This window comes from Rattus norvegicus, chromosome 3 (assembly GCF_036323735.1).
Source record: "Rattus norvegicus strain BN/NHsdMcwi chromosome 3, GRCr8, whole genome shotgun sequence".
Taxonomy (NCBI): domain Eukaryota; kingdom Metazoa; phylum Chordata; class Mammalia; order Rodentia; family Muridae; genus Rattus; species Rattus norvegicus.
This window is the reverse complement of record NC_086021.1, coordinates 162,557,182-162,576,383: the sequence shown is the minus strand read 5'-3', so window position 1 is coordinate 162,576,383 and position 19,202 is coordinate 162,557,182. Positions and strand designations below refer to the sequence as shown.

General features: G+C 46.6%; 1 protein-coding gene across 2 annotated transcripts; it reads left to right on the top strand.

The window, feature by feature from the left end:
- The first annotated feature begins 1,840 nt into the window (after positions 1–1,840).
- On the top strand, positions 1,841–16,622 carry Commd7 (COMM domain containing 7). 2 transcript variants are annotated; one of them, NM_001030029.1, is given in 9 exon segments: positions 1,862–2,038; positions 5,544–5,597; positions 6,154–6,256; positions 13,099–13,155; positions 13,239–13,276; positions 13,784–13,874; positions 14,130–14,179; positions 15,383–15,431; positions 16,284–16,622. In NM_001030029.1, coding segments are annotated over 9 exon segments (603 nt in total). In that variant the 5' UTR covers positions 1,862–1,954; the 3' UTR covers positions 16,361–16,622.
- Positions 16,623–19,202: the final 2,580 nt, after the last annotated feature.

Sequence of the window (19,202 nt, the reverse complement as noted above, 5' to 3'; positions counted from 1 at the left end):
AAAAAAAAAAAGATTTTGAGGCAGGCAGAGACAGGCAGATAGATCCCTGAGTTGAAAGCCAGTCTGGTCTACAAAGCAAGTTCCAGGACAGCCAGAGCTACACAGAGAAACACTGTTTCAAAACAAGCAAACAAAAGCAACAAGGAAAGATTTGAGGCCAGCCTGAACTATTCCGGGAGTCCCCATGTCTGAACTTGAGTTTAAAGGAAACGAGGAAAGAGCAAACATAGTAGCATGGGCAGGCTTGTCATCCCAGCACTTAGGAGGTAGACAGGAGCATAAGCTACAAACTCAAACTAGCCTGGTTCCTGGTCTACATAGTTCCGGGTAGCTACATGGCTAGATCTTGGGAGCAATGGTTGGCAAATGGTAGGAGAGAAAGAAAGAAGGACTAACTTGCAGGGACATCCACGCTTTTGGCACTGCCACAAGACACTGTCATCTCCAAAGCTCACACTTGAGGCTTGAGAATTGAGCGATTAAATTACAAAAGAAAATTACAAAGGAAAAGCTTATAATTTTTTTTGTTTTTGTTTTGTTTTGTTGTTGTTTTTCTTTGAGATTGGGTTTCTATGTTGCTCTGCATGGCCTGGACTCTGCTGTGTAGACCAGGCTGGCCTCAGAGTCACAGAGATCCACCTATCTCTGCCTCTTGAGTACGGGGGTTAAAAGTGCACCGCCACATTCCATGTTTTAAGTGATTACAGTTTTGTACTGGGACAATTCATACCTGTCCTTGGCCACCTGTGCCCTGTGAGCTGCACACTCTTGGATACGCTTAGTCTCTGGATAAAGGACTTTTTTTAATCAATGTTTTCCAAAGGGAAACTTTTCAGAGAAATGTAAAAGTCAAAAGCTGTGCCAGAAGGACAGCCAATTCTACCCCCAGGTTTCCAGGGTACTCTTAGGATACACTTGGTGGCAGACACAGCCCTTGCTTAGGACCCAGGGGGTATACCCTTATTTTCTCTGGTCTAAGGAGGGTGAAGTCCGCACTCACCTAGTGGCTGGCTGCACAGAACTCAGAGAACTCAGGTTTGGTCTTCCCACCCAGCCAGGGACCGAGTTCTGAAAGTGAACATCCTGGGCAAGCACTCTGAGTTTGACCCCAGCCCCGTCATAATTGCCGTGGGTCTCACTATCTCACCCCTCTGATCACCACCTTGTCCACGGCCCTCAACAGTCCTTAGCTGGATCAGATTCCTCTATTCCAGAGACTCTCAAAGTATGGTTCCTGGGAGTTCATGGGAAATGTTCATTATCTAACTGTTCGCCAAGCCTCTCAGCTCAGAACTCAGAGGCTGGCGGTGGGACCCAACAATTGGCAGTTACACGAAATTGTCCAGATGACACTAATGCCTGTCCAAGTTTCAGATCTGCTACCTTACTCTGGTATAGACTCTCAAAGGGACACCATAGTCTGGTCTATGCCCTTCCCTGTTACCAGTGCTTGGCCTCTGGTAGGCATTTAGTATTTTCTGGGGGCTTTGATGCAGCTCAGTAGCAGAGTCCTTGCCAAGTCTTTGTAAAGCTCCAGAACTAATCTTCCAAACTAAATGTATAGAGGGGATAGAGAAAGAAAAAGGGTAGATATATTTGATAAGTAGACGTATCCCATGTTTAACAGCAACAAGCTATCGACTGAGGAATACCTGTTCTCCAGACTCTAAACTCAAAAGTTTTGGGAGGATGAAAACCCCAGCAGCCACCCTAGATAACACTATTGTGTGAAACTGAGGCTCATTTAGGACAAATGCTTTATATACAGGGTCTTCCAGGCAGAGACTTGGAATCCTACTGGGATGCTCAGAGCGGTTCCTGGAACCCGGCGGCCGCGCGTGCGCTGTCACGAGATCGGCGGCTGGGAGTGTGGCGAAAGTGCGGCTGCGGAAGCGCAGCGAGACCCGGGAGGAGGAAGCGAGCGCCGCTACCCGGCTGCGGGGCTCCTGGCACCATGGGCCGGCTGCATTGCACGCAGGACCCGGTGCCCGAGGCCGTGCGTGGCGACATGCAGCAGCTGAACCAGCTGGGCGCGCAGGTGGGCCTCGCCTGGGCGTGGGAGGGGCTCAGGAATGGGCCGACGCACTTCGGAGGTGGGACCTCTAGGGACCAGATTCCTAGAGGAGGGAATGAGGGGATTCCAAGAATCCCCGGATTGACCAGATTAGGGAGGGCAAATCAACTGCAAATGGGGTGTGGGTATCAGTGTGGCCTGGCCTAAGTAGGGTCCTGGGCCTGAGCCGGAAGAGGCTCAGACAGGACCGGTGACCACACCCCTTTCCAGCCCAGGAAAGGAAAGGTGCATGTTTTGGAGGCCCTGTCCCTGTTGTAGAGAGCTCCGAATGCCGCCTCCTGTTCACACTGCAGGAATTAGCCAAGTGAGGGCATCTGCCCGGAGTAAACGGGTTACAGTGGTCCTTGTCAATCCCAGTCCTTAAAGAGGTGGGAGCAGGAGTTCAGATCCAGCTTTTACTGTGTATCTTTCTTGTTCAAGGCCTGTCTGAACTTCATGAGACCTCCTGTCAAAAACCCTAAAACAGATAAATAAATAACCCTTCACCCATCCAGATGTTTCCTTGACTGGGTCTCAGCTACCCAGGAAGTGGGGCCCTCGACTCCCGACACTCACAGGGCAGTGTGAAGAATAAATAAAATACAGCAGAGTAGTGCTCACCTTAATCCCAGCATTTGGAAGGCCAAGGCAGATCGATCTCTGTAATTCAAAAGCTGTCTCTTCTCCATAATGAGTTTTAGACCATCCAGAGCTGCATAGTGATACCCTGTATCAAAATAAGTAAATAACAAAGATAGGATTTATTGTTAGTATGTGCCTGTCATGCTACCCCTTGAAAGGTAGAGGCAGAAAAATTGCAGGACTGGAACCAGGAATTCAAAACCAAATGTCTTAACTTCAAAGCCAGGAAGATGGCTAGTTTTTACTGTTACCACTGTTTTCTGGAAGACTTCCATTTGGAGTGGGAGGAGGAGAGAGAGATTCTACAGAGAGAGCCCCCCCCCCCCAAGCTGGGGACTGAACCCAGGGCCTTGTGCTTGCTAAGCAAGTGCTCTACCACTGAGCTAAATCCCCAACTCCCAGAGAGAGTTTTTTTTTAAGGTTATTTAAAAGTATTACATTTTACATGTTGTGGGGAAGTCAGAGAACAGCCTAAGGGACTTGGCTTTGACACTTCTTTGACTGTACAGGTTCCTGGGTCTCGCTGCTTTGAACTTGCTAGTGTCTGAGTCCCCAGTGAGGCTTTCAGGAGTGTACTACTGTACCTGGCTGAATTTCAGTTACTTGTTCAAATGAATAGTACTTGATGATAGATTTTCCTCCAATGATGAATTAAGCCAGTTTGAGTGGACTTAAAATGTACAAAGGCAGATTTATTGGGGGCAGCTCTCTGGTAGGTTCACTGGTCCCAAGGAAGGAGACCAGAGAAGTCACCATGCAGACAGGGAACAGACAGGGAAACAGAGGGGAAGGGGAAGAGGAAGAGAGAGAGAGAGAGAGAGAGAGAGAGAGAGAGAGAGAGAGAGAGAGAGAACAAGAACACACATACATGCAGGGAGAGAGAAATGCAGAAGGAGGGAGAGAAGGAGAGAGGGAAGAAAAGAAAAAGAGAGAGCACACAAAATGTCTAGATTATATACTAAAGAGCCCCTGGGGAAGCCCAGTCCTTGAGCTGGAAAGTTCAGAGTAGAAAGTGGGATGTGGCAGCCATGCCCTGGACCAGGTAGGGACTGAGGGATGCTGGGAGAACCTGGAGGTCAGGTAAGCTTTGGTTAAATGGGCACCTCAACTGCTTGTCCTGGGTCTTAAACCCAAATTTTGCAGAGAAAAAGCTCTATGCAAGCATGGATGGAACAGATATGAACCATATACTTTTTGCAATAGAATTCATAGTTCTAGGGCTGTGATTGATATTAAAATTAAATGTGTATTATGACGTTGTCCTCTGGGAAGGTTGACCAGTACTCCCTGGAGCCATCAATGTAAAATTTGTGTCCCCGGACTTGGTTTGTAGATCCAGTAAATGAAGGGGTACCTACTTTCCCTGGTTAACATTTCCCCAACCTTGTAGTTTAGAATGACCTTGAGCATCTTTTCTGATGTTTACTTGTAATAATAGTTAAAATAGCTGATGAGCATAGTGCCAGGCGCGGTGGCGCATGCCTTTATCCCCAGCACGGGGGAAGCAGAGGCAGGCACATCTCTTGTGAGTTCGAGGCCAGCCTGGTCTGCATAGCAAGCTTTAGGCCGGTCAAGGGCTACACGTTGAGACCCTATCTCAAAAACAAAAAGAGAGAGACCTTAACTCAACAAGGTAGAAGGTAAGAACCAGCTCTTTTTTTTTTTTAAGATTTATTTATGTATTATATATAAGTACACTGTAGCTGTCTTCAGATATATCAGAAGAAGGCATCAGATCTCATTACAGATGGTTGTGAGCCACCATGTGGTTGCTGGGATTTGAACTCAGGAGCTCTGAAAGAGCAGTCAGTGCTCTTTCTTTTTTTTTTTTTTTCCCCCTGGGGATCGAACCCAGGACCTTGGGCTTCCTAGGCAAGCGCTCTACCACTGAGCCAAATCCCCAACCCGCAGTCAGTGCTCTTAACCACTGAGCAATCTCTCTAGCCCAAGAACTAACTCTTGAAGGTTGTCCTATGACTGCCCCCTGCATACACCCCCAAATTAAGTAAATAAATAAAGGGGGAAGGGGTAAATATGATCAAAACACACTGTATAAATTCTCAAAAAAATTCTCTCTCAAAGGCCTATGGCCAAGTGATGTGGCATACTGGTTTGGGTAGAGACTTTGCATGGGGTGGGCACACTGGGGAGGTGGATACACTGGGGGATGGGCACGCTAGGGGGTGGGCACACTGGGGAGGTGGATACACTGGGGGATGGGCATGTTAGGGGGTGGGCACACTGGGGGATGGGTACAATGGAGGATGGGCACACTGGGGAGGTGGATACACTGCGGGATGGGCATGTTAGGGGGTGGGCACACTGGGGGGTGGGCACACTGGAGGATGGGCACACTGGGGAGGTGGATACACTGGGGGATGGGCATGTTAGGGGTGGGCACACTGGGGGATGGGCATGCCAGGAGATGGGCACACTGGGGAGGTGGCTACACTGGGGGATGGGCATGTTAGGGGTGGGCACACTAGGGGATGGGCACGCTAGGGGATGGGCACACTGGAGGATGGGCACACTGGGGGGGTGGGCACACTGGAGGATTGGCATGTTAGGGGTGGGCACACTGGAGGATGGGCACACTGGAGAGGTGGGCACACTGGGGGATGGGCACACTGGGGAGGTGGGCACATTGGGGGATGGGCATGTTAGGGGGTGGGCACACTGGGGAGGTGGGCACACTGGGGGATGGGCATGTTAGGGGGTGGATACACTGGGGGATGGGCATGTTAGGGGGTGGATACACTGGGGGATGGGCATGTTAGGGGGTGGGCACACTGGATTATGAGCCTCAGGAAACAGAATGGTGCTCATGCTCTATGTTGCCCTTTTACAGCAGTTCTCGGCCCTGACAGAAGTGCTTTTCCATTTCCTAACTGAGCCCAAAGAGGTGAGTAAGACATTTCAAGATAAGGAGGTTTGGCCAACATGGGTCTACAGCCCTGACAAGAACTTTTTTTTTTTTTTTTTTTTTTTCCCGGAGCTGGGGACCGAACCCAGGGCCTTGCATTTGCTAGGTAAGCGCTCTACCACTGAGCTAAATCCCCAACCCAGCCCTGACAACTTAAAGAATGTCTGGGCACTGCCTGCTCTTACAAAGAACTTGAGTTCAGTCCCCAGAACCCACGTGGCAGCTCACACCCGCTGCCATTCTTGTTTCGGGGATCCCATGAACATACATGCAGGCAGAATACTCAAGCACATAAAATAAACCTTGTTTTCTTCTTTTTAATTTATGAGTGCACTGTGGCTGTCCTCAGACACACAAGAAGAGGGCATCAGGTCTCATTACAGATGGTTGTGAGCCACCATGTGGGTGCTGGGATTTGAACTCAGGACCTCCGGAAGAGCAGTCAGTGCTCTTAACCACTGAGCCGTCTCTCCAGCCCGACATAAATCCTTTAGGAGGTAAGTAAATGCCTGTTTGCTCTGTTTCCTCTCTGCAGGTGGAGCGCTTTCTGGCTCAGCTCTCTGAATTCGCCACCACCAATCAGATCAGTCTTGGCCCCCTCAAAAGCATCATGAAAAGTCTCCTTCTGGTTCCAAATGGTGAGTTGACTCTTGACAGGTCTCCACAGAGACACTGCTGCTGCCTACGCCTTCCTTCCTGGAGTTAGGGAGTCACCCGGGCAGCATCCAGTAAATAGCCGGACATGGCAGGGCCTAACTGTCTGGAGCAGACGACGGGTGTGGAGACAAATGTTACAACTTTCCATATGTTCCCTGGTCTGTGTCTGTGGACTCAACCAACCATGAAAGGATCAAAAACATCTTTAAAATCAGAAGGCATAGCATACACCTTAAACGTTCTAAAAATTGTGCCTATATGCAGCATGGACAGACATGCTTTTGCTCATTATTCCCAAATAAAGTGCTATAACTAACATTTTCGTGTATTTACAGTATGTTAGGGGGTCTAAGAAACTGAGAGGTAGTTCAAAGTATGTAATTGCATTGATCGTATGTCAGTACTGTGTCTTTTTTTTAAAGAATTATTTGTTTATTTATTTATTTATTATATATAAGTGCACTGTAGCTGTCTTCAGACACAGCAGAAGAGAACATCAAATCCCATTACAGATGGTTGTGAGCCACCATGTGGTTGCTGGGAATTGAACTTAGGACCTCTGGAAGGGCAATCAGTGCTCTTAACCACTGAGCCATCTCTCCTGCCCAATACTGTGTCATTTTATCTAAGGGGCTTGTTAGTCTAAGAGGCCTATGAACTGGTACCCAAAGGATGCCAGGGGCAGCATGCTGATATAGCAGAGTAGTCATGCAAAGCGGGGGGACAGCTCAAAGCTGGGTCTTCATCCTCCATATAGGCCTGGCAGTTTTTAATTCTCTATGGATGGTCTCCCAACTCACAGACATCATCCTGCTTCTGCCAGCACCTCTAGGATCAAATGCAGGCCCTACCCCAGCTGGCTCTTTTCCTCTTGTGATGTGATTGCTGGCACTAGCACTAGACTCCAGAGCCTCCCCATGCTGAGAGCTATTCACTAAGCCCTAACCTGTAATTATCGTGGTTAGTTAGTTAGTTTGTTTATTTGTTCGTTTTGAAATAGGGTCTCTCCATGTAGTCTTGGCTACCCTGGAGCTCACTATGTAGTGGCCCGGAACTCACAGGTAAACACAAACCTCTGCCTCCTGTGTACTGGGATTAAAGTATCATGCGCAGTAGTATAATGGATTTTTTTTTAAGATTTATTTATTTTATTTATTTGAATACACTGTAGCAGTCTTCAGACACACCAAAAAAAGGCATTAGATCTCATTACAAATGGTTGTGAGCCACCATGTGGTTGCTGGGAATTGAACTCAGGACCTCTGGAAGAACAGTCAGTGCTCTTAACTGAGCCATCTCTCTAGCCCATATAATGGATTTTTTAATGCAGTTTTTTTTTCTTTTCCCTTTTTTCATTTGTTGCCATTACATGTTTGTATATGTTCAGGTACATGTCTGTCCACATGTATATATGTGCATGTGTAAGGAGGTCAGAGCCAAACACCTTGTTTTTTGAGAAGGTTCTCTCACGGATCTGAGGCGCATCTGTTAAACTAGTCTGGCTGGCCAGGCCCTCAGTGCTGGGATTACAATTGAACATCACCACCCCCAGCTTTTTTTTAGTGAGTTCTAGGGGGTCTAAATCAAGCTCCACACTTTCTGACCAAGCTGTTTGGTTTGTTTGCTTGTCTGTTTTTTGAAACAATGTCTCACTCTGTAGCCCAAGTTAGTGGAATACTTGCTATGTAGCCCTGGATGACTTTGAACTATCAAACTCCTATCTCAGCCTCTGAGTACTAAGGTCATGGGTGTGAGCCACGGTGCGCTGCAAGACTTATCTTTTGTGTGCTGTGCCTTTTTTATTCATGACTCTAGAGATTAATTCTTATTGCATTTCATGGAAATATCAATACACAGCCTCATGTGGATTTTATTTGTTTAGTTGGTTTGGTTTGGTTTTTGGGTTTTTTTGAGATAGGGTCTCACTGTGTAGCCTTGACTGGCCTAGAACTGCTATCTAGACCAGGCTGGCCTAGAACCTAAGAGATCTGCCTGTCTCTGCATCCACAGTGCTGTGATTAAAGGCAAGTGGCACCATGGATAAGTAACCTCTTATGTAGTTCTTTTTTTTTTTTAACTATTTATTTATTTATTTATTTATTTATTTATTTATTTATTTATTTATTATGTATACATCATACAGCTTTCTGCCTGCATGTATGCAACTACAGGCCAGAAGAGGGCACCAGACCTGATTATAGGTGGTTGTGAGCCACCATGTGGTTGCTGGGAATTGAACTCAGGACCTCTGGAAGAGCAGTCAGTGCTCTTAACCTCTGAACCATCTCTCCAGCCCCCCTTATGTAGTATGTAGAACATACTGCTTTGGGCTGGAGAGATGGCTCAGTGGTTAAGAGTACCCGACTGCTCTTCCAGAGGTCATGAGTTCAATTCCCAGCAACCACATGGTGGCTCACAACCATCTGTAAAGAGATCTGATGCCCTCTTCTGGTGTATCTGAAGACAGCTACAGTGTACTTATATATAATAAATGAGTAAATAAAAAAATTAAAAAAAAAAAAAAAGAAAACAGTAATTAAAAAAAAAAAAAAAGAACATACTGCTTCAGGCTGTGTTGGCGCACACCTTCTAACCCACCACTCAGGAGGCAGAAGCAGGTGGATCTCTGAGTTCGAAGCTAGCTGCCTGGTCCATAGGGTAAGTTCCAGGACAGCCAGGGCTACACAGAAGAACCCTGTCTTGAAAAACCAAACCAGGGCACTGATTGCTCTTCCAGAGGTCCTGAGTTCAAATCCCAGCAACCACATGGTGGCTCACAACCATCTGTAATGAGATCTGATGACCTCTTCTGGTGTGTCTGAAGACAGTTACAGTGTATTGTATAGAGTAGAATAAATAAATAAATCTTAAAAAAAAAAAAAAGAAAAGAAAGGAAGAAAGAAAGAAAAAAGAAAGGAAGAAAAGAAAAGAAAAACCAAACCAAAAGAAAACACAAAAAATTCCCCTGAAATAGCCACCCACCCTTAACTGAGCTGTTTCCCCTTACACTCCCGTATCTCTGCTCCCAAACTGGTTTTGTTTACAGCAAGTAGCAGAGAACATTTAATTACCAAATGCCTAGTTATCTGTCTGTGAAAGATAACCTGTCAAAAGGGAATCTTGCCTCCGGTGTTCTTGGTTCCTCATTGTCTGGTGCATTGTGTTCTGGTTAGGCCACAGTTCTCGAGCTCAGCAGGGTCTAGATTGGGCCTTAGCACAAATGGATTTGGTTCCCGGGCCCAGGGTGCTTTCTGCTAATCACCTCTGATAACTGCCTCCTTCTGGGATGAAATGGAGCTGAAGGGGCTTCCCTGAGAGAGATGAGCTGGCGATAAATACCTTAGTGGCTGAAGTCCACCCCACCCACCCCCACCCTGTCTGGGGCGCACAGGGCCTGCCGTCAGTCTCCAGCACATGTGGAAACAAAACAGACTAAGTGGGGGAAAAGTAATAGACGTGAGTGGAGCCACCTTCCTGGGTCTCACCCACTCAGACTTGGCCAGGGACCTGCCTAAGCTGCTGCTTCTAGTCCCCGGCAAGCTGCCTGGACCTTTCATCCATTGCTGACTTTTATTTTCTGTTAAAGGTAATTTTCCATCCCAGCTCCCCAAGGGGTTGTTTGTAATCAGATAAAAGATTGAATATTGAATAGTGGTCACAGATTTTGTGTGTGTGTGTGTGTGTGTGTGTGTGTGTATGAGAGAGAGAGAGAGAGAACAGACAGACAGACAGACAGACAGACAGACAGATTTCTTTTACTTATTTTTTCTAAGAGGCAAAAGACCTCACTAAATGTCTCCATTCCTAAGGCGTGGAAGTTCTCCTACAGTTGCTATTTAGCTAATGTTGGCCTGTGGCCTCAGGACTGCCTTCCCTGCTTCTCTCTGGCTGTGACCTCTCAATACTCTCTGTGGTCTTTCTACCTCTTATATTACTAATATGATCCCTCAGTGGAATACAAGTCTCACTAGGGCCGACATTACTGTCCGTGTGCCTTACTAATGTCTCCTATGCCTAGCATGCAGCTGACACACAGCAAATATTCTGTCAGTATATACGGGACTGCCACCTTGCTCTCCTCTGGGTCTCTTCAGCTGGTCAGCCTCCAGGGTGAGTGAGTGGTTCAATAATTTCACACTCTCTGCCACCCCCACCTACTCTTCCTACCCCACCAAGCCTTCCATACTACAGGCCTCTCCCCTGGGTACCTGACTGACCTTGATTTAAGTACCACCAAAGAATTCAGCTGAAAAAGCTGCCCCAGAGGCCTCAGGGAACTTCATCTTTTTTTTTAAATATTTATTTATTTATTTAATGTATATGAGCATCCTGCTGCTGACACACCAGAAGAGGGCATCAGATTCAATTACAGACGGTTGTGAGCCACTATGTGGCTGCTGGGAGTTGAACTCATGACCTCTGGAAGAGCAGTCAGTGCTCTTAACCGCTGAGCCATCTCTCCAGCCCAGGAAACTTCATCTTTGTAAGGTTCGGCTTCTGCCTACAGAAGTAACCAGAGTGGAGACCCTGCTCCGTGGTATCTGGAGCTTAGCCTGCTGTATCCATCTCTGCTGGGAAGTTGCCTAGTACTGGTCACCAGGACAGCCCATGAAGATATTATGAGTTAAAGGAACTGTTCCTGGGGCACCCTCTAGTCTGTAAGCTATTTAGATATTTTACTTGTTGGCCCTAAGCAAAACAAAGTAACATTTGTGATTTTAATAGACAAAGTGCAAGCCATGATGACTTAATCCCAGCATAAGAAAGGTGGATGCAGAAGGATCAGGGGTTTAAGGACATTCTAAGCTTCATAGTAGGTTTGAGAATAGCCTAGGCTACATGAGCTCTCAAAAAGCACAACATATGTGTGTATGTACAAGAGAGAAAGTAAAAGGGAAGGAAAGAAGCTGGGTATGGTGGTGCACCCCTTTAATTCCAGCTCTCAGGAGTCAGAGGCAAGTGCATCTGTGTTTTAGGCCAGCCTGGTCTAGGTTAGTTAGGGCTATGTAGTGAGACTCCGTTATTTATATAAAATAATAATAATAATAATAATAATAATAATAATAATGGGAATATGGCCTATAATTCTACCACCTTCACATTAGAAAGGAAGGAAAGAAGGAAGAAGGGAAAGAAAGAAAAATCAGCACATGCTTATCATCCCAGCACTCAGGAGGTAGGAACGAGAGGATCAAAAGATGGGCATGGGACTGTCTCACACCTTTAATCCCAGCACTGCAGAGGCAGCGGCAGATGGATCTTCAAGTTGAAGCCAGCCTGGTATACACAAAGAAACCTTGTCTCAAAAAAAAAAAAAAAAAAAAAAAAAAAAAAGACTGGAAAGATGGCTCAGTGGTTAAGAGCACCGACTGCTCTTCCTGAGGTCCTGAGTTCAATTCCCAGCAACCACATGGTGGCTCACAACCATCTGTAATGGGATCGGATGCCCTCTTCTGGTGTGTCTGAAGACAGCTACAGTGTACTCATACAATAAATAAATCTTTAAGGAGGAAGAGGAAAAAGAAGGAAGGAAAAAAAAAGATCAGGACATCCTTAGCTGTACAGCAAGTTTTAATTTTTTTTTTTGTTATTGTTTAGCTCACTTGTTTTATGTGCTGTGTACCTGATGTACATGAGTCTGTCTTTCCTTCCTTTTTGAGGGCCTTGCTAATGCTAGGCAAGCCCTCTACCACTGGGCTACACTGTCTCATTCACAATACCCTTTGTTTTCTTTTAGTTATTCGTGTGTGTCTGGGTGTCGGGTATATGTACATGGACAGGCGCCCTCACGGGCCAGAGACATTGGATCCAACTGAATCCAAAGTTACAGGGGCTTGAGGGTCACCCCAGATGATTCTGGGAACTGAACTTAAGTCCTCTGCAAGACAAGCCGTCTCTCCAGCTGTCTAGGAACTCAATCTGTAGGCCAGGCTGGCCTCGAATTCACAGAGCTCTGCCTGCTTCTGCCTCCCTGGGCTGGGATTAAAGACAAGTGTCACTCACCACTGCCCACTCTCACAAGGCCACTTTTAAGTGACACTGTCAGGTCCTTTCTGAAGGCTTGGGATTCATAGAGGTTCAACTGCAGTAGATCAGGGAAGACTGTTTCCAGCAAAGGGACCAGTGAAGGCCGATACCCAGTGGTACCTTGGATCAGTGTGGACACAGGAATACTGGCATGATAGCCACTACTTATAATCCCAACACTGGGGAAGCTGAGGCAGGAGGATTGTTGGGAGTTAAGAGCACCCACAGCTCCAAGGAAGCTAACTGAGCTATATCTCCAAATGCCACTCTTTGTCGGGGACACACACACACTCACACACACTCACACACACACACTCACACATACACACACACTCACACACACACTGTCTCACACACACACTCACACACAGTCACACACACCGTCACACACACACGACTCTTTTCATGTTTTCATGACAGGGTTTCTCTCTGTAGATCAAGTGGGCCTCAACTCAGAGACCCTCTGCCTCTGCCCACCAAGTGCTGGGATTAAATGTGTGACCACCTCGTGCAACTGCACTGTCTTTTCCTAAGCTTCCTCCGTGCCAGGCTGCCGTGGATCTCCAGGCTTGTAGCCCACCATTCCACCATCCCTGGAGGGCACTGAGCCGCACGTACTGCACAGTGAACCGGTGCACGGCTACCCCGCCACGGTTGTTTCGGGGCTGCATTCTCCCCAGCCACTGGAGAGAGACCACTACTTTTGTCTTCGGTGTCCCATAGTTTAGGTCTAACAAATACTTCTTACTGACCACCGCTTCCATTTACACTTTGTGTTTTCTCCCCTGCCTCCAAGGTGCATTGAAGAAGGGCCTCACTGCCGAGCAGGTGCGCACTGATCTCCTGACGCTAGGTAGGTCTTTATCTAGGGTTGCCTGGGGAGGAGGGGGCCCTGTGAGCTCTTTGTCATGTTAATCTCCTTCTGTTCTCTTGTAGGTCTCAGTGAGGAGAAAGCCACTTACTTTTCTGAAAAGGTATAATTCTAGTAATCAAGGTTAAGAGCCTGGCTTTTATTTCCTGAAAAGAAAAGGCAGGGAAAGAAGTGCTGAGCAAGACAAAACCATCCTGTTGTTCCCCTTCAGCTTCTCAGGAACCCTTCTCAGACACCTGCAGCTGCCATCCAGCTCTGCTTGGGGCAGCCCTAATTTTTCTCCTTTGGCTCGGCTGCCATTGTTCCAATAGGATTAGATCTTGGGATGAAAAAAAGAATATTTAAATCGGGTATAGTGGAGCCTGCCTGTAATCCCAGCACTGGGAGTCCGGCTCAAGGCCAACCTCAGATACATAGAGAATTCAAGGTCAGCTAGGCTCCCTGTTGAACGATTGTATTCCCGCCGTGTCTTGGATATGTGCAGGTAGACTCAGCTCTTGGTTCTGCTTTCTTCTCTCTCTGCTGAGTGCTAAGCACTGCTGTGCTTGGAGCCGAGGGGTAGGGACGATGGTCCCCACTCTGACGGTGCTGGCCTTTGCTTTTCTTCTAGTGGAAGCAGAATGCTCCGACTCTCGCACAGTGGGCCATTGGTCAGACCCTGATGATCAACCAGCTAATTGATATGGAGTGGAGGTTTGGAGGTAACTAGCCAGATCCATTCCTGCTTACCTGTGTAGCTGTCCTGGGGCTGGGTTGCAAAGGCTTTAGGAAAGCCTGGGTGGGGAAGACTTGTCCTTGCTCGCAAACACCACTGTGGGCCAGCCATCTCCACCTCTGGTACCATCTTCCTGGTTCATGTTCGCCCCAATGTGGCTGCTCAGGACAGCCTGTTAAACGGAGCTCTTCGGAAGTCCTCAGTCAGTCACTTAGTATTCTCTTCTGTGTGTGTGCCACAGTGACGTCTGGAAGCAGTGAATTAGAGAAAGTGGGAAGCATATTTTTACAGGTAAGCCTGTGGTCAGTGGCGACGGGGGAGGGATCAACCTGGTTAAAAGTTATCCAAAGCCAGGCATGGTGGCACAGGTTTGTAACGCCCCACAATCAAGAGGTTCGAACATCAGAAGTTCAAGGCCAGTTTGGGCTTCATGAGGCACTTCCTCAAATTGTTTTTTATTAGAGCTGTATTGGTTTTTGTTCTAGTCAGTGTTCTAGCTATGAAGAGACACCATGGCCAAGGCAACTCATGTGAGAAAGCACTAACTGCCGGCTTACAGCTTTATTGGCATTGGTTGTCACCATGGCAGTGTTCAGGCAGACATAGTGCTGGAGAGGTAGTTGAGAAGTCTGCATCCTCATCTGTAGGCCGCAGGGAGAGAGAGAGAGAGAGAGAGAGAGAGAGAGAGAGAGAGAGCGCGAGCGAGCAGGCCCACTCCCAGTGACACACTTCCTCCAAGAAGGCCCTACCTCCAAGTCCTTCTAATGCTATCAAGGAGTTGCACTTCTGTGACAAAGCATTCAAATATATGAGTCTGAGACACCATTTTCATTCAAATCACTACAGGTTTGATATCTTCTTAAGTGATACTCCCCCTAAAGTGCCCTGTGCATCTCAGAGCAGTGTGATCAGCCAAGGATGTGGTCTCCAACATGCCTGCCTTCAGATGGGCTCACCTCGGTGTTAGTCACACAGGTTCAGTTGCTCCATGGGGCTGGGGACTGTCAGGATTTCACACAGGGCAATTCACTTCATATTGGTCCTAAGATTGAGCCTGTGATGGGGCTGGGATGTAGCTCAGGTGCAGGCTACTCTGCTGGAGCCCTGGGAAGCCTCGTAACTTAATAAGGTGAAAAGGCTTAGAGGAGTTTCTTTTCTCATCTGTCATTTAAATGTACTTATTATTATCATTATTATTATTATTATCATCATCATTATCATTATTACCATTATTGTATATGAAAGAAATCATCCACATCATGGTTGTGGAAGTCAGAGGACAGCTTTGTGGAGTCAATTTTCTTCTCCCACTTTACGTGGGTTCCAGAAGTCAAACCTGGGTCACCAGGCTCATGTAGTAAGCACTTTACCCACTGAGCCATCTTGCTGGTCCATCATTTTAATATTAAAGTTATTTACTATTTATTTATTTATTTATTTATTTATTTATTTATTTATTTATTTTACCTTCTCCTTTTACCCCCTTCCTTTTAGTTAAAGCTGGTGGTTAAGAAAGGAAAACAAACTGAAAATTTGTACATAGGTGAGTCTGCAACCCCGCTTTGTAGCTTTTCACCTCCATCCTTCCGTCACCTGGGCTGGTGAAGTCTCCCTTCCCTGACAGAGCCCATCTCTCTAAGACAAGGTTATCACCAAGCTCTAGAGCGGCCTTGCGCTTCCTTCCTTCCCAGAACAGGGCTGTTGCTAGGCTATTGGGAGGTCAGAAAGCCTGAGGAGGGGAGGAGTGTAAAATAGAAGCAGATTGGAGGCAAGAAACTGTTTTTTAAGATTTATTTATTTATTTTATATATGTGAGTACACTGTAGCTGTCTTCAGACACACCAGAAGAGGACATAGGACCCCATTATAGATGGTTGTGAGCTATCGTGTGGTTTCTGGGAATTGAACTCAGGACCTCTGGAAGAGCAGTCAGTGCTCTTAACTGCTGAGCCATCTCTCCAGCCCCTGGAGGCAAGAACTCTTGTTGTGGACATCCTTGAATGCCCTGCGAAGCCCTCCATGCTTCTGTGTGACACCATTATATACACACTTCAGTGTTTTTGGAGCTCAAACCCTGGAAGTCAGGACTGAAGGTTCCTTATTCTGATAGGTTATCCGCCAGGAGCCACTTAGCTGCATGCAGCTCAATGGAGCCCTTGCCTTAGCATGCTGTAAGCCTGGGTTTGATTCCTAGCACCACAAGAAGAAAGAAAAGGCTGCTGAGATTACCAAAGAAATAGATGTCAGCTTGGAGGTGGAGCCCTGGATACACAAGGCCCTGGGTCTGCTCCCTGTCAAATGAATGAACAAACAGTGGCTGTGGGTAGAAATGGATTTTCCTGGTAACTCTGTGGTGTTGGAAACACTCACCTCAAACTGAATTTTCTCTCCCCAGAATTAACCTTACCTCAGTTCTACAGCTTCCTGCACGAGATGGAGAGAGTCAGAGCGAGCATGGAGTGCCTCAGCTGATCCTGTTTCCCCGATGGCTACTCCAGGGTCCCAACTGCCTTGGGAGGCCAGATGCAAAGAGTTTCTAAAACCAAGAGTCTCAGTGCTTGAGGAGTCCTGCCCGATTCTTATGTAAGCCCATCCGGAGCCACCACCTCCAGCTCCTGGGTGACTTTGCACCTAGATGCCCTGACAGCTTCTGCATCTGGGACTGTTTTCTTTCTTTTGGGAGGTGGGTATTGTCACCTCCCATTCAACAGTAAACAAGCGGTTCCTTCATTCAGATGGTTGAGCTCTTGTTTGTGGCTGAGGAAGAGGCAGGTGGTGTGTAAGGTGTGTCAGGGGAGGTCCCAACTGTGTCATACTGTTTGGAGGGGAAGGGTGTTGCCAGCCACAGTTTGCCAAGTCTCTGTGTTAAAGCCTGTGCTCAGTCTTCTCTGGAAGAGCTAAGGGCAGACTATTTCTAGTTTTGTCTCTTTGTTTTTTTGTGTTATAAGGAGGAAGTCTTTTGATGACATCTTCGATTGTTTTGGTTCTAGAAGATGAACCACTTTTTGGTTAAGTGGTAAATTAAAAGAAAAACAGTTTCTAAAGAAAAGCTCTGAATCCACTAAGCGTCTTTCTCCAGGGTTTAAGAGTCTTCGGAGCTGCGTGTAGCCACGTACACCTGTAACCTTGGCCCTGAGGAGGCAGAGACAGAAATTCACCAAAAGTTAGAGGTCAGCCAGGGCAGCAAAGTGACAGCCTGCCTCAAAGCAAGCCAGCATGGGGGCTAGATTGATAGCCCTGTGGTTAAGAGTGCTTCCTGCTCTTTGAGAAGATCCTGGTTGCTTTGTTCTCAGCACCCACTTCTGGAAGCTCACAACAGCTTGTAACTCCAACCTCACACTTTCTTCTGACCTCAGAAGGTAGGCACACGCGTGTGCGCGCACACACCCACACGCGCGCGTACACACACACACACACACACACACACACTCAACAATACAAATGATTTAAAAAAAAAAAAAAGACCACAGGGTTGTGACCTTATTTACCTAACATGCATAAAGTCTGACATTTTTCTCCAACACTTCATAAAACCTGTCCTGGTCTACGTGACCCCTTGTCTCAAAAAAATAAACCCAGTGCCAGTGAGATGGCTTAGCAGGTAAATCCCGATGCCTGACAAGCTGAGTTCAATCCCCAGGACCCACATGGTGAAAGGAGAAAACTGATTCCCACAGGTGTATGCCTAGTAGGTAAAGAAATAAGATTTATATCTATATCTCTATATACATATAGATACAGGTATATTTTTTTGAGACAAGGTTTCTCTGCATAGTCCTGGGTGTCCTGAATCTACTAAGCATCTTTCTCCAGGGTTTAAGAGTCTCATTCTGGGGGCTGGGGATTTAGCTCAGTGGTAAAGCGCTTACCTGGGAAGCGCAAGGCCCTGGGTTCGGTCCCCAGCTCCGAAAAAAAGAACCAAAAAAAAAAAAAAAGTCTCATTCTGTAGACCAGGCTGGCCTCAAATTTAAAAAAAAAATTAATTGAAAAGAAATAAATAAGAGCACTGGCTATTTAAGCAAAGGACCTAGATCTGGTTTTCGTGGTTCACCTGCATAGAAACTCACAACCCTCTGTAACTCCAGAGAACTTAATGCCTCTGGCCTGCATGCACTAACATGCACATAATTAATAAATCTCTAATCCAATTTCTTAAATGTCCCTTTAAAATTCCACATTTGGATCATAGCTAATCTCATGAGAGAACTAGGGGCCTTCATCAAAAAGAGAATGATAACTTGTTTGAAATAGGATGTGTTTAATGCATTTCTAGATGGCTTGGTGCTCACTGTATAGCCCAGGCTGGCCTCAAACTCATGACAGTCCTCCTACCTTACTCTCAGAGTGAGTGCTGGGACTATAGGAATGTACCCCATGTCAAACCTTTACAAGGAACCAAATACAGGGCTGTATTCCCAGCCCATAAATGTTTTGTTGTCCTTTCATTTATTTATGTGGAATAGGCAGAAACATGTTTGGGCGCTTATGGACTCAAGACAAGCTTCAGGAGTGCACACTCTCCTCCACCTAGTGGATCCTAAGAATAGAACTCAGGATATCAGGCTTGGTAACCAGGCCCTTTACCTGCTGTCCTCAGCAGAATAGTTCAGAGTAGACACGAGGACCCCTTCCCACCTGTTTTTCCAGTTACCAGAGGGGATCTGCTATTTTACTCTGTGTCCTGGAGCTTTTGCACTTGAATCTATGTGCATCTCTTCTGTGTGTACACAGACAGTAGTGTGTATACATACCAACCTATACCTTGTTTTTGTCAGTTAGCATGGAGAGCTCTCCTTATCAAAAGCAAGAGCCGCCTCAGCCTCCGCTCCTCCCAGTGATGTATCCTCCTGGTGGATGTTCTGTGCTACCACTTGTCTGTCTCGTCTTGGGTGTTTGACACACGGTCTCTCTGTGACACCCTGGATGCTCTGAAGCTTGAAATTCTCTGACCTAAGCATAGTGTGTGCTGAAATTATAGATTCAGATTAAAGATCTTCACCATCATTTCTTCATTGTCATCACACATTACAGGCACTTTTACCAAGCTCACTGTTACTGTGCACACCTTTAATCTCAGCACTTGTGGGGCAGAGGCAGGCAGATCTCTGAGTTTGACACACCTCTATACAAAGACACCCTGTCTCAAAAACAAACAAACAAACAAACCAACAATAAAAACCCAAACAAACTGTTTTTATTTACATTGAAGGTTTTTTTCCCCCCATAAAGGTTCTCCGTCCCTTTCTGGCTGTGAAGCAATTTAATGTGTTCATGTGTTATTATGATATTTGTTACTTTGGTTAATGCCAGTATT

Coding starts and splice junctions, on each gene's coding strand:
- Commd7 (XM_008762310.4), top strand. CDS start 1,955: ATGGGCCGGCTGCATTGCACGCAGGACCCGGTGCCCGAGGCCGTGCGT. Junction 5,598..6,153: donor TCCTAACTGAGCCCAAAGAG/GTGAGTAAGACA, acceptor TCCTCTCTGCAG/GTGGAGCGCTTTCTGGCTCA. Junction 6,257..13,098: donor TCTCCTTCTGGTTCCAAATG/GTGAGTTGACTC, acceptor CCTGCCTCCAAG/GTGCATTGAAGAAGGGCCTC.